The following is a 14,754-nucleotide window of genomic DNA, read 5'->3' as shown; positions in this document are numbered from 1 at the left end:
TCGCTGAGACAGGTGTGCAAACGTGCAGGGAATGTGAGCTTGGGAAAGCACAGGCTATTTTGCCATGTGACACCCAAAATCTTCCTGACACAGCACATGTGGAAGGCGTTGAGGCATCAATTAAGCCCTAATGACTTCCATTATTTTTAAAAATATATTCTTGTCATTATGCCCCTCCCCACAATGGTAACATTTTATAGCACTTTCACAACTCCTGTAATAGTAAAGCAGATACTATGCCACTCTTCACAAGTAGCAGTAATTGTTTTTTCCTCTGTGGAAATCATATCTATCAAACACTTTTAGGGGTGGGAGGGAACTCTTTGGCAAGGTTGCTTGCACCTGGTGTGCCTTTTTTGGGGCCCAAATGACGTGACCCCTGACAAACCCCTACAGTTGCCTGGAGACAGGATCTGCTCCCAGGGCCAAAGAAAGCTGAGGAGTCTCCATGTACCATTTTGGGAAGCTCCAAGCAGTGGCAAAGCTGCATGCTCCACTGCCGGGGGTGAAGAGCAGGTGGGGGCGTGACTGGCGCCCCCAGGGGGCGTGCTATGCCTCCTGCAAGGGTGTGGCGCACGTTCTGGGGGCGTGACGGGCTGCCTGTGGGGGCGTGGCACCTGGTGTGTGAAGGGGGTAGGCGGCGTGTGTCCAGGGGGACCGCCACAATGCCACCCTACTGGAATAGTGCTGCCGGGGGCAGTCCGCTCCCTCCACACTCCTGTTCCTCTGCCAGTGGCTCCATGTAATGCTGGGGGACTTATGAACCTGGGAGACACTCCACTCTACTATGTCTTGCATGTATGATTATAAGAATGGCTTTTGTTTGGTTCTCTTGGTAAAGAGGCTTCAGGAGACCTGATGGGAAAGTGTTAAATGAGTCACTGCAATGTAAGTGATGTTGCAAGTCATATGCACAGGATTTCACAATGCAGTCATTGCATTCCAAAAATAGTTGCATATCTTTACATTGCTCAAATCTAGATCTAATCAAACTATCTGAATAATAAATGCTACCACCTGCATCCCAAAAAACAAATTCCCATCACTCTGGCTACATGAGTCCATACTACATTTAGGACATGGGGAGTGGCACCTCCTTAATCAAAGCTGTGCTGGTATTTTCTTTTGAGGCTTTTGTCCAGAAGGGTGTAAAAACTGGGCTCCTTGGACCATTTTCTGTTCTGGCTCTCCCAGATCTGCTCTGGCCTAAGACAGAGATGTGGGTGAGATGTGTATATGTTTCTGTATGTGTGAAAGATAGAGGAAAAAGAGATTATTATTATTAGGGATAGGACACAATTAAAGAAATTTTAGTTGGTTAATTTATTAATTTAATTATATTTGCATATGAGTAAAAACAACCATAGTTTGAAGCAAAAAGCATACACCCTTAGTTTATAGATGAGACAAGATAGAATGGAAGCATTCCCTGTTGTATGAGAGAAGGGGAAATGCTTTTTTGAAGATGGAAACCTGAAAAAAATTGTAAAAATCTGCTGCGTCCTCCTTAAAGGTCATAGCCCTAGATAGATATATAGATATATATATATATCTGCTCTTGTCTAAGCAGAAAGGCAAGTTATGAATATAGAAATAACAACATAATAGTGATAATTTTCAAGTGCACACAAGTAAATACACAACACAAACAGTTTACAATTGTAGTTGCCACAATCAAATAAGGAGGCAGAAGCAGAGCGTTCCATTATCTACAACCTTTTCACTCGCTGCTGCACAGATCTTTAATGAAGTGGTTTAGATTCGTTCATAGCTTGAGGTGCGCTTTCTTCTGTAAATCGCACAGGTGGCAAAGACAATGACAAATAATCCTGCGAGACTGAGGCCCACGGTAACTGGAATTAATCTCTTGTTTCTGTCAAGAGCACATTCTTCCTCTGCAATAAAAATCAGAATGTTATGGCGTATTACACAATTATCATGTGCTTTCATCAGTTTCTTGCTCAGTAAAATACAGCTACTGATAATTATACAAAAACCCATGAGCACTGTCTGTAGAGCTGCCATTTTGGTCAGTTTTAATTTCTTGATGCATAGCATATCCTCTCCCCAGTGCTCATGGAAGGCAAGTTTTTTTAAAAAGTTAATTGTTGTGAGGTAGGTTGGAACTTTTCCTAGCTTTAATCAGGGATTGAGCCATCCATCTATAGTCCATTTCAAACCATTATATTGGGCATGGCAGGGCTGCAAACTGGGGATTCTGTGGATCAGGCACTGGGAATTACAGTTCATTTTGGCTAGGAATTTACAAGAGACCCAGAATCCTCTTGGCCTGGGAAGTCAGATGATGCTGGCAGACCAGTCTGGTTCAATGGAGAGCTTTAAAACTTCCTTCAGTCTGGCAGGGCCGGATTTAGGGAGCATGGGCAGTTCCTTTGCACAGGGCGCTGAGCCGAGGGAGCGCAAAATTGAGAAGATCCATAACTGAGAAGATCCATTGGGGGACGCCAGATTTTGGCCTCACACAGGGCACTATATTATGAAAGATTACCAAAGTCTGCCCCTGAATCTTGTCAGTGTGGGGAGACTGCTTGGGTCTCTCTCTGCACATCTAGATGTATGGTTTCCCTCTACCTGTCCTTTGCATGAATGCCTTACATATTGGTTCCTCTTATCTGCTACTAAATACTTTAATTGACAGTCGCTCCCCAATCCATTTGGGAGAAGCTATGGCCCAGGGGTTGACCTTTCTGGGTTCAATCCCTGGCATCCCCAGTTAAAAGGATGTCAGTAAGCAAGAGTGGAGGGGAAGACTCTTCGGACTGAAACTCCTCTGCCAAGTCTTCACATGTCTACAATATTGTGCCATGAACCCCACCCTGAGCAACAGCCTGAACTCTGACTGCAACAAGGTACGATCATTGAGGTAGCTGGACCAACAGTATTGGAGGCGGAGGTGTTCGGTGCAGGCCAAGACTCCAGGATCATGGTCGGACCTGAGCTAGAGCTTGTGATCACAGAATTGAAATCTCATGAGTCAGTCACCTCTGAGCCTGCACATCCCCAAAGAACTATCCACCCCCACATCACAGCCCTGAGAAAAATGCACAAGTATGTGAAAATAACAAACACAATTCATTACATGAATTGCAAGGGTGTATATTGGGCAAAGCTGCGTAGAAGTGTGAATGTGCCGAGATACGCACGCTAGAATGTTGACGAATTTTCAGGAGGACTAAACGGAAATTTACAAGCTCAGTGCAGAAATGTGAACCGAACATTGCCTATCAGCCATTGCATGGGTATCCCACCTTCTTGGTCCTCACTTGTTCAACTGAAGGTGTGGGTTATGCTTATAAATTGCAACATGTGAATGGCACATCTCTCTGTGCAGCTGGGAATCCTGCAAATAAATGGCAGGGTCACAGATTGCACCCACAGTTGCATGCATACTGGTTTTGTTCAGACCATTGGCCGAAGGCACGTTGGCTGGGGATAGCAAGTGGAATCCCCTTTCATGCATTCAGGTTACCTGCGATCCCCATGCAATTGTCAATTGCCGTGGGAAAGGAGCTGCCATCTGCCACAGTCACACGGGTTGCTATGTGCTTGCTGGTGAAATGAACAAACTAGCTATTCCAGTTAAGCTACAAATGAAAGCAAGGAATACTACCTGAGCCTGCATTTCATATGTTTTTTGAGGGAAAGTCCTTGATAATAACTTGAAACTGAACCATGCTTCACACAGTTTTGATTGCAACAGGAGTGTCTAGCTGTTTAAAAACAGGCTACTGGCCTGGACTTGCTCACAGTGGTGTGTTTAAATCAACTGAATGAGAAGGAGTGCTTTAACATAGGTCCAGTGACAAGCACTGCTACCAACCTTTCCCAAACTGGTTGCCAACGATATTAAAGGCTTGAAGTTGAGAGCTGGAAAGCAGGAGTTGAAGGTTGTCGGACATCTCTATGGTTTGCATGCTGAGACACTTGAAGCAATTCCCTAAAGGCACTGAAAAGAGCTGGTCGCTTTTAATTCCACTGTACAGCACACCTGAAGAATACAGAAATAAAAAGAAACGACAAATGGTGTTGTTGGAGGCAAAATCTTTCCTTGAATGAAGGGTCAGCAACTGATGTGCAGTAGGCGCTGCATAGCTTGAGCTAAGATCTTATAACTCAGGATTTCCCAAACTTGGGTCTCCAGCTGGTTTTGGACTACAATTCACATCATCCCCAACCACTGCTCCTACTAGCTAGGAATGTTGGGAGTTGTAGTCCAAAACCAGCTGTTGACTTAAGTTTGGGAAACCCCGCTATAGATCAAGCACGTTCCCCTGTTCGGTTTGCTGTTAGGTCTGCTGCTTAGAGGATGGATTGCAGGCAGTTCAAATGCAAACACTAAGACCTCAGATCTGTTCAGGGGGTGAGATAACCCCCAAGAGCAGCCCAAAGCCACCATACAAATCCTCATTATCACAAGACCGTTTACCTGCCAACTGGCCGGCCAGTCTGCCACCCCTTTATACTTAGAACTGGGTGCCTGGCGGTGGAAGGCAAATATGTTCCACATACGGCAAGCTACACGTTCATCCATTTCCTCCAATCTCAGAACTGTCTTTCCATAGCACTAGTTCCACCTGACCACAGCAGACAAGACAGTGAGGATCCTCCACCAGCTCTGCTAAGACCAGCTTTCTCTTGGCTCCTCTTCTGGAGCTGTCTCTTACAGTGTTCCACCTGGTCATTAGACATTTGTGCAAATTTATGAAGAACTAGGGTTAAACTAGCTCTGCGCACACACTACACATTTAAAGCACATGACTTCTGAGAACTGGTTTCTTAAGGGTACTGGGGATTATAGCTTTGTGAGGGGTATACTACAGTTCCCAGGATTGGAGGGGGGTTTCATGTGTTGCTATTATTCAACTGACTCTTAGTGGATGATTATTCAGGAAAAGAACAGCCTGCTACAATTCTAAATTCTGCAGAGAGTCGGCTTCTTTGAAGTCAGTACTTTAAGAAGTACTCGAAATGTATGCTCAAGTTCCACTGATTTTGAGTACACCAAAGGTGACCATGAGTGCATTTTTTTTATCCTCATAAAATAAGCCTCAGAAGTGCAATCCAGAAAAAGTGCAGTGTGGTGGCAAGAAGGAAAGTCTTGACCCAGGAATCCTTAAATGCAATCTCACTTCTCCCACAAACTCATTACATACATAATGCAAGGCAAGCAGCTTCAGCCCCCTCCACCGTCTTGCCTCTTATCTCCGCCAAAAAAACTACATTTATACATTTTTTAGGCATTTATAAAATCTTTTGAGTGCTGGTGTATTTTTTTTCTGAAATCCTCATCATGCTATTGAGCTCTGTAAAATTTCAGAGATCTGATCATTGGTTATGGAGGAAAAATAAAATAAAATGTACACAAGGCCGAGGATCTCAAAAGGGACAGAAACACATATTTCACGAAACTTTGAAGTGCTATAAAATCAAAACCGTTTGTGATAGAGGGGGAAAAAATAAGGGGGCTTCTTTCAACCATAGGGGAAGGGTGTACACCATGTTTCATCAAAATCCGAGATGGTGGGTGGCATGACCACGTTGAACTGACATGGAATGACCCACACAGCAGAAATAATGCAGGAGGCAGTAGTTAGAAGTTACCAGTCTCTGCAGCCCCAGCAGTGGTGGAGCATGTTTACCTGGGGCGGGTGGGCAGGGCACAGAGGGCCAAGGGATCCTGTCTTGCCAGCCCAGCTCCCACCGTATCATCTCAGCCTTGCAAAGTGGCTTGGGGAGGGTGGCTTACGAAGGACACAGCAGCCATGCACTCTTTGATCCTAGCCTTGCAAAGTGGCACAGGGCTGGTAGGGTGGCGTGAGCAGCGCCCCCCAGAAAAATGCGCTCAGGGCCATCACCCTGGCAGCCACTGCCCATGCTATGCTCCTGAGCCACAGCAGGCGCTGTGATCCTCTGGTGGTTTAACTTCACCCCCAGAGGCACATTCCATTGTCTCTCAAGAAAGATGCATGTCAGCAGCTGGATAAAATTTAGCTGAATACCACCTAATATAATTTTTTTTTTGGGGGGGGGAGCATAATATTACGGAAAATTGCTTGGAAATATGTGTTCAGTTTGGTGCACAAAAATGTGTATATTAAGAGAAATGTAAGCAAAATGCATGCAAATTTTCATGATTATTTTTTTAAATGCAAATTGATTTGGAAACAGGTCAAACTGAAAGCTAGAGAAAATAGAAGCTGAGAGAAAATGAAACGGAAAGCTTGATTCATCCCCAACACATCTTAAATCAATGCACGCTGAAAAAGACAACTTCCTTTACATGCTACTCAAATGCCAGCTATGAGTTTTGTGACCCAGTGCCTTGACTCTTAAGAGAAGCTTCAAGATTTCGTAATTGTTAACTGTTCAAAGGCAGGGGAAGAATCACCATGTCACTTACCCTCAGATGGTACAGTTAAAGAAGCTTCAATCACACTGACATAGTACACTTCTCCACTCTGGGGAAGGGGGAAAAAAAGGCGGGGGAGGAAGGAAGCAAGCATAGCTTTATCCAATATCACTGCTTACAATTTAGAAAACACAAGAAGATGCATAGAAGGTTCATGACCAAGGGCAGATAGAGGGAGTTCAGTGGAAACCAACTTAAACCTTTTCCTATTATTTCAGGCCACATATCCTCCTCTAATACAACAGAAGGGAGCTTTCTTTTGTGCTAGCTGCTTGTGAAGGGTATTTGCCCTTCATAGAGGACTGGAGTGTTCAACTCATGCTCTGTAGTTGGGAAGTATGATGTGCATGTCTGTAAAAGCAGTTCCTTGGTCCACATGGTACCTGCAGCAGGGATGTAGCCATGCTCCTCGGGCGCTTTAGAGCAAAACATTTAGAACTGGAACCTTTGCCCATATAATAACAAAGCCTCCAAGTCAGTGCTGGCCCTACCATTAGGTAAAGCAAGGGGAAATGCTTCAGACACCCAGCGAATTTGGTATTTCTTGTGACATCCAAGAGGTGCCAGGGTGCAAGAGGGGTAAGCACTCTCCTGAGGACTCCGGGGTACATCAGAATATTTTTCATTTAGCAATGTATATTACCAAGGCCAAATGATGCAACCTTTCTTATGGGGAATCTTCTGAGGGCGACATTTCAGTGGCGGGTGAGGCCAGAGGCAACGGATATGACTCTTAACCTATGTGCAGTAGGCTACTCTGAGCCACAGAAAAGCCTGACCTTTCTACCACATGCTGTCATGTGGGCATGGCTGGTGAGGGCTGTGACCCGGGGAAAGTCCCAAGAGCCCAACAGAGCACTGGAAGGCTGGATGTATTTGGTTCCCAGGCCTGAAGTTCCCCATTCCTTTTCTGGAAGCTTCCTGAAAGCCATTTCTGAGTGGCCCCAAAGCAGGCTTGCCACTTTCATTTTTTCTCTCTGGCTGTGTCTACACTGTATCTTTAAAACACATTTGAAGCACGTTCTTTACCTCAAAGAATTCTAAGCGCTGCTGTTTTCATACCCACCAAGTGTCCCGGAAAAAGTTTTTATTTTTATTTATACTCCACCCATCTGGGTTTCCCCAGCCAAAGTGACCTCATGTGTTCTTGTCCCCCCCAAAAGGGCCTTTGGGGCACCTTGCAAGATGACACCCCCAAAAGTGTTTTTTTCAGGGTGAGATTGCCACACAGCTTACGTAGCTCCCTTGGAATGTGCCCTGGAAGACGTGCATCCTGGTTTTTGATCTGAAAAAGTTGGGCAGCATGAGTTTTCCCCTCATAGAGTTACAGTTCCCAAGAACACTTGACAAACCTGAGGGGGGAAATGTGCTTCAAATATGCTTTAAAGGTATAGCAAGTACGCAGCTTCTCCCTCCCACACACTTCACAATCCAATTTTTGTAGCACACAACACCTGATCTCAGGTTATGCATGCGTCATATTAATGGAAGGCACACTCTGTACAAAATCACATCTAACTGATCAGAATAAGGCCTCTGTAATAGTTTCTGAAAGGCAAACACACACACACTGGCAATCTGGCAGCCGAATTCATGCCTGCATATATTTCAAAGAGCAGGTTCAAACTCAACAGCCTCTGAATGCTTATCTTAAAGAGGAGGCTGGATTGTGCAATGCTGCACCAATAGTTGCGTTGCTTCTGGAGGGTGTTGCTTGGGGTGGCCAACTCAAAATTTTACCTCGGCATCTTCACTGAAGCCACTCTGTGATGTGGCTCTCAACGACACAACAGTTTCTAAGCCTCTTACTTCAGTTAAACAACACCGCTCTCTTAAGAGCAGCCGGAGCAAACACTTATAATTGGGTCTTTGTTTGACAACTAGGGTGTTGCTTTGGTTTGGCAAGGGGCCCTTTCAAACGAGGAGTTCTCACATGTCCCCTGTTGAGAAAACAGAGCGCACACATCCCCTGACATGTTTAACGGGCAGTTGTACAACAATAAACATCCCTCTTGCTTCTTTCATCCTAATTTGCCTGCAGGGTGTTTACATAGCTTCTCGTGAATCATTTGCTTACCCCATATTTCTCAATGCATTTTCCTACTTAAGCCGCATTTCCATTTCTTTGTTTTGCTTTTGAAGTGGATTTGCTGCTCCAGTGTGGCAGAGAAAGCTTTTTAATCCACTTTAAATGCACAAACCAGAAGTTATTAGTAGGCCAACGTTAAAAACCTCCTGAAAAGATAGGGGTGAGCATGTGTAGAAACTAGCCTACTGAACTAAGGTAAAATTCACGCTCGACCACTGAAACCGAGCCAAAGCCAAATGTCAAATCACTCTCTTCAAGGAAAATTCCCAACGTTCTGGGATCCCCTCCTCACTCCCCCCAAAACAACATCTGGTAAAATGCTTACCTTGGTGAAAGTAAAACGTATGAAGCCACCTTCAAATGAGATTCTCAGAGTTGACACCCAAACCCCACACATTCCAACTGTACGCGTGGTGTTTGGGTTGATATTGAAGTATTCCAGGTTGTTCTGTAAAAGGGAAACGGCGCATGAATCCCAACACAGCCTGACACATGCTTTCTTTCTAAAACAGGGGTGGCTAACCTGTGCACCTGCCCACCCACTCAAATGTTGGGGGGCTCCCAAGTCCCATCAGTCCCACCCATCACAGCCAATGGTCAGGGATGATGAGAGTTATAGTCCCTTGCTAACTATTAGAAGTCCCATCTATTTCAACAACACTTGCTTCCAGCAGCACCTCTGGGAGCCTTTTCTTATACCCATCACATAGCTCAGGTCAGAATGGTTCTTGCACAGTCCCTTCTTGACACTCCCCATCTGAGTGGGCTAGCACTGCCGGTTGTTAATGGGTGAGCTACAGGTTCACACACACACACCTTTCCCAATACCTCCTCCACATACCTCCCTTATCCTGATTTGGTGCTATGTCCGACCAATAACTTACGTCACAGTTTGGTCACATCCACAGCATTCATTGGCTGCCAATCAGCTATGGAGCTTAATTCAAGATACTTCTTTTGGTATATGAAACCCAATACAGACTGGCACCAGAACACCTGAAAGGTTGTCTCACCCCTCAGGTACCTAGTTATATACCTGGTCTCTGCACTCTACAGGTGAGGGCACCTTGAAGATACCCTCTTGCCAGGAGGTCCAATGCACACAATATAGGAACCATCCCTTCAAAGTTGTGGCATCTATCCTATGGAATCCCCTCCCCTTGAATATTAGGCACTGTCTTTGTTGTCCTTCCTCTTTCACCAAGCTTTTTTAAGTTGAGATCTTTCCCAGTCTGCATCTGCACTGGAATTTTAAGATCTTTTAATTGTTTGTTTGCTGCCCTGGGCTCCTGGGGTATGAACTGAATCAATTCAAATACATTTAAAGCACATAGCTTCCTCCAAAAGAGTCCTGGGTGCTTGGGAATTGTAGTGCTGTGAGGTGTAAACTACAGTTCCTGTTATTTTTTGGGGGGTGGGGAGGAAGGCATGTATCACTAAGTAGCACTAAGTCACTTGTTCCATTAGCGCAAGGGTTCTTGCAATGAATCTCCTCCATCTCTCCCCTGGCTCAACCCCTGAATCTGCTCTGGGGGTTCATGCCCTCCCATCAGATGTCAAGGAGATGAGTAATTAAATAACCTTTAGAAGACATCTGAAGGCAGCCCTGTATAGGTAAGCTTTTTCATGTTTAATGTTTTATTATGTTTTTATATATCTTGGAAGCTGCCCAGAGTGGCTGGGGCAAACCAGTCAGATGGGCAGGGTACAAATAAGAAAGTAGTAGTAGTTGTTGTTAAGGAGAAGGGAGAGGTTCCATTGCATGAACAGAAATCTTTGCGCTGACTGCATGGCGGCATCAGATACTACCCATGCTATAGATGCAAACCTAAGGCTTTTCTGAAATAGCTTTTGGAACCCAGAATCACAGTTCCTGGAATTAACTGATTGTTTTGATATTTTGAACAAAAAAAATGGGGGGGGATAATGGAAAAGGGGGAAGCTGCAGCTTACTGTTTTTCCATTTTTAGCTATCATTGTCAAGCCAACTGATGCTTTAATACACTCAGCAGTTCCATTAGAAACACTATAAGCCCCCGTTGCAGCTGGCGATGGTTTGGGTGTGAGGGTTGGCCCAACTGGGGCTGTTGGCTCAGGAACAGTGGCTTTATGCCCAGGTGGCATCTTGCTGTGGGCTGTACTGTTTGCGCTTGGCGTTCCGGCTGGCACATGTTGTGTGATGCACTTGTCGCTTGTTCCAGCTACAGTCTTCTTTGCATTTCCTGCCTTCGCTGGCAAGGCAGGCGCTGCAGTGTTCCAGCTGTTTGGGGCTGCAGGTTGTGAAGCTGTCCTCTGAGCAGCCGCTGTCGTTTTTATGGCTCCGTGGATTCCAGCTTCATCAGTTTGTGTTTCAGATTGTACGGCTGTGCTCCTGGCAACAACTGTAGTTTTAATCACTCTGCGACTTGCAGCTTGACTGGTTGGACTTGTGGGGTTTGCAGATGTTTCTAGAGGAGTGGCTGCTGTGTTTGCCTGTTTGTGGACTGAAACTTGTTTGGCTGGTGGTATAGAATCTGCTTTTACCATCTTAGCATCTTCAGGTAATGTTGACACTGACTGGGTTCTCTGGGTAGCCTCTTGTACAGATTGCTTGCCTATCTGTGTGACTGAAACTTCTGAATGACCATATGGAAGAGTCGTGATCGTTTGATTGGCTCTCTGCAAGACTGAAATGGGCTGTGGAGTTGCTTCAACCTGCACCTCTCCACTGCAGGATAAAATAGCTGCAAACAAGCAGAGAGTAAGTTTAATCTCGTTTCCAAAAATCCCTTCCATTCTAAGCATCTCTCAGCTCGAGTCATGTCTCTGCAAAGACGGAGACATGGGAAGTGAGTAGGGCTGAGCGATATATCTTCCAAAACCTGGCTCAAGTCCATATCATGATATCGGTTTCAAAATTTTTGACCTGGCAATATATTGCAAATTATGATGTATGTTTGTGCACATGTGCTATGCAACAATCACCACGTGGGAAAAACCGTGAAGCCAGCCAATGCCTTTGCATAGCTTCATCCTTATTTCAGACATTGTGATATATAGCTGGTAATACATCACAAAATTGAAAAGCAGCTCTATCTTTACTTCAGACGTTGTGCTATATCAGTACATTGCAATGTTTAGCTGGTGATATATCATGAAGTTGAAAACCAGATATCGCCCTGCCCAACTGTTCGCCTCTACATAGTTCCATCCTTATTTCAGACTTTGTGATATATCAGTATATTGCAATGTTTAGCTGACTTATTGTGATGTTGAAAACCAGATATCGCCCAGACCTAGCAGTGATGACTTGTACACCTTTCCTCCTCAAATGTGTTGCTCTTAGGACTCATCCACATTTCCCACTTGCCCTGTGACTAGAAAGTCCAATAGGTTTCCCTCTTTCTAGGCATGGGTCTGAGTGGTTCTTTATTTGTCCCACCAATCTGCAGATAAAGCCATTGATGTTTGTTCCAATGGAACGGTAAACAGCAGGTTTCCCCAGGAGAAAGCAATGGGGCAAGCAGAAGTATGTATGAGTCCTGTCTGTCTCAAGTGAATAAGACCTCCTGGGACACATTTATCTAATAAACCTAATATCACTCCCCACTTAAGGAACTTGCAGCCCTGCAAAGGATCTGCTGATAGGTAGAAGAAAACTGACTCCAGGAGGCAAAAGCTACACATGTACAGTACTTAACTCTTTCACTAAAATCAATAGGACCGGAAAGTGGTTAGCTTAGGTTGGATCAAGCATTTTTATCAACAACGTTCTGCTGATTGAACTCAGGACCATAAACACCTCTGCATTTCCAATGTTTAAGTAGAATAAAATTGCCAGTTAGATCTAAAAAGAACTACAGTATTCTTTTCCCATGGAACCTTTGTCAGGGAGTTTGACAAAATGGGCAAGATTGCCTTGCAAATCCCATGCATCCATTCTTCTACATTTGATTTCTTGGGATATTTCCACAGTATTTTGTAACCTTGCAGTAGCCTGATGCTCTCTCCGTATTTATCTTTAACATGTGTATTTGGTACAAAACAGAAAACACAACTGAGGTGTCCTCATATTTAGGCTTCTTTAGTAGACCAAACCACCCAGAAACTTAGATTTTCTATCAAAAACACTGCAGTAAACAACCCCATGCAGGTACTCTCTAAAGCCTCTTTGCACATGCCTTGTTTAGGGCAGGGCTGGGGAACTTTGGTCCTTCCTGATGTTTCTGAACTACAACTCCCACCAACCCTAGCCAGCATAGCCAAAGATTATGGAAGTTACAGTCCAACAACATCTGGAGAGTCAAAGCTTTGTCACACCTGATTCAGGGCCGCAAGGAAGGTTAATGGCAGCAAAGCTCTTCAGGAAAAAGCTCAAAGGTGGTTGTGGGGAGTGGATCTTGTCACCAGATGATCCTGTACAGGCTTTCCCTACTCCTGCATAACAAGCTGTACCTGTAGAAAACACTATCTCTTTTAACACAGCTTTTAACAAGCTGTACCTGTAGATTTCTTAAGGATTTCTTAACAAGCTGTACCGCTGATTTCTTAAGGAAATCAGCCCTGAGTGCTCACTGGAAGGACAGATCGTGAAGCTGAGGCTCCAATACTTTGGCCACCGCATGAGAAGAGAAGACTCCCTGGAAAAGACCCTGATGTTGGGAAAGATGGAGGGCACAAGGAGAAGGGGACGACAGAGGACGAGATGGTTGGATAGTGTTCTTGAAGCTACCAGCATGAGTTTGACCAAACTGCGGGAGGCAGTGGAAGACAGACGTGCCTGGCGTGCTCTGATCCATGGGGTCACTAAAAGTTGGACATGACTAAACGACTAAACAACAAACCTGTAGAAAATACTATCTCTTTTAACACAGGCAAAGAAAAGCTAGAGAGTCTGTTGCATCTCTGTATCCTTACAAAGCAACACACAATACAGTGTGAGTATACTGATCTACTCACCGCCAGCTGCAACCAGGAGGAGTTCTACAAACAGGTTCTTCTCCCAGCTCATGGTGAAGGAATTAAAGAGTAATATTCACGGATCAGATGCCCCAAGGAACCTTTGTACGCGTTGCTTCTTTCTTCTTCTTCCCTACAACCAGCCTAGCATGCCTCCTCCTCTGGGAGACAAGAGGTTTGCTGTTCTCTTGCAAAGAGCTCCGAGCAAAGGGGAAGTCCAGCACAAGAACTGGAATGTTACATGCAAAGCAAGAATGGATTGTGGGGAAGCATCCTTGAACCATTGAGAAAGTGCTTGAAGAAGATTGGTGGAGCTGAAAGTGGAAGCAAGATTAGCATTGTTCTCCACCCAGTGCATTTTAATTCTCCCTGACGTGCCTTGGGCTGCATTCACATCATGCATTTAAAACACTGTGATAGCACTTTAAACAGTCCTGATCTACCTAGAAGAATCATGGGAGCTGTAGTTCACTAGGAGTGCTGAGAGTTGTTTGTTAGAAGACCCCTTTTCCACCCACAGAACTACAGTTCCCAGACTCCCATGGGAAGAGGGATTGACTGCAATCAGTTGTAGCTCTGTGAGGGGAATAGCGGGGTCTCCTCACAGCTCTTAGCACACTTAATGAACTACAACTCCCATAATTCTTTGGGGGAAAGCATGATTGTTTAAAGTGGTATTGCACACTTTATATTCAGCAACTTTTTCAATCTGGAGGAGGTCATCAGGGATGGAGTGGAAGAAGGGAAGCATCAGGCCTGTAGCTATTTTGGGGCGGGACTCAATCACATACTGGCAAATTCAGGTTGTGCAATGATAATTGACTGGGAGGTTTCGCACAACAAACTTCCCCCCAAACACTGGGCCTTTTGTGATAAGGAGTTGGGAAAATGCACTGGGAAAATTGGGGGCAACACTTGTTTTGAAGTGACATCATCTAACCTCCTTGCAAACAGTGAGAATGAATGCTAATTAAATAGCCAATATTGCCTAATCTCCCACTAAACAAAGCAGGAAAAATTCTCAATAAACAGGTCATCTGGAAGCACCCTAAGTCATGATAACTACATGGCACTCCAAGTTACAAACTCTGTGACACAAAGATGCCTGCAAATGTGACATGAATGTGGGCAGCATTAATCCCACTATATGGGAATCCCCTGCAGACGACTGCAGTGCCTGGAGACAGACAGGTTATGCATCCCCTAGCAGTGACGAGAGGAGGAATGATGGAGGAGTGCAGAGAGAAGAAATGCCATGGTGCATCTGCAGCAGCACAACTGGACACCTTCATCTGCC

At 44.9% G+C, this 14,754-nt stretch overlaps 1 protein-coding gene and 1 long non-coding RNA gene across 2 annotated transcripts in view; one reads left to right on the top strand and one right to left on the bottom strand.

Annotated features, from left to right (window-relative positions):
- The window catches only part of LOC308585189, a 76,918-nt gene that overhangs the window by 2,289 nt on the left and 59,875 nt on the right, over positions 1-14,754 (top strand). The window lies entirely within an intron of this gene.
- Positions 1,305-13,796, bottom strand: LAMP3 (lysosomal associated membrane protein 3). The gene is made up of 6 exons (XM_081190468.1): positions 13,458-13,796; positions 10,473-11,242; positions 8,845-8,967; positions 6,422-6,479; positions 3,842-4,009; positions 1,305-1,895 (listed from the first exon to the last, which is right to left on the bottom strand). Exons 1-6 carry the CDS (start codon positions 13,507-13,509, stop codon positions 1,756-1,758), a joined length of 1,311 nt encoding a protein of 436 aa, XP_081046594.1. The 5' UTR covers positions 13,510-13,796; the 3' UTR covers positions 1,305-1,755.

The sequence above is a fragment of the Podarcis bocagei genome (genome assembly GCF_964188305.1).
Source record: "Podarcis bocagei genome assembly, chromosome: 4".
Classification (NCBI taxonomy): Eukaryota; Metazoa; Chordata; class Lepidosauria; order Squamata; family Lacertidae; genus Podarcis; species Podarcis bocagei.
This window is presented reverse-complemented; position numbering and strand designations above follow the sequence as displayed.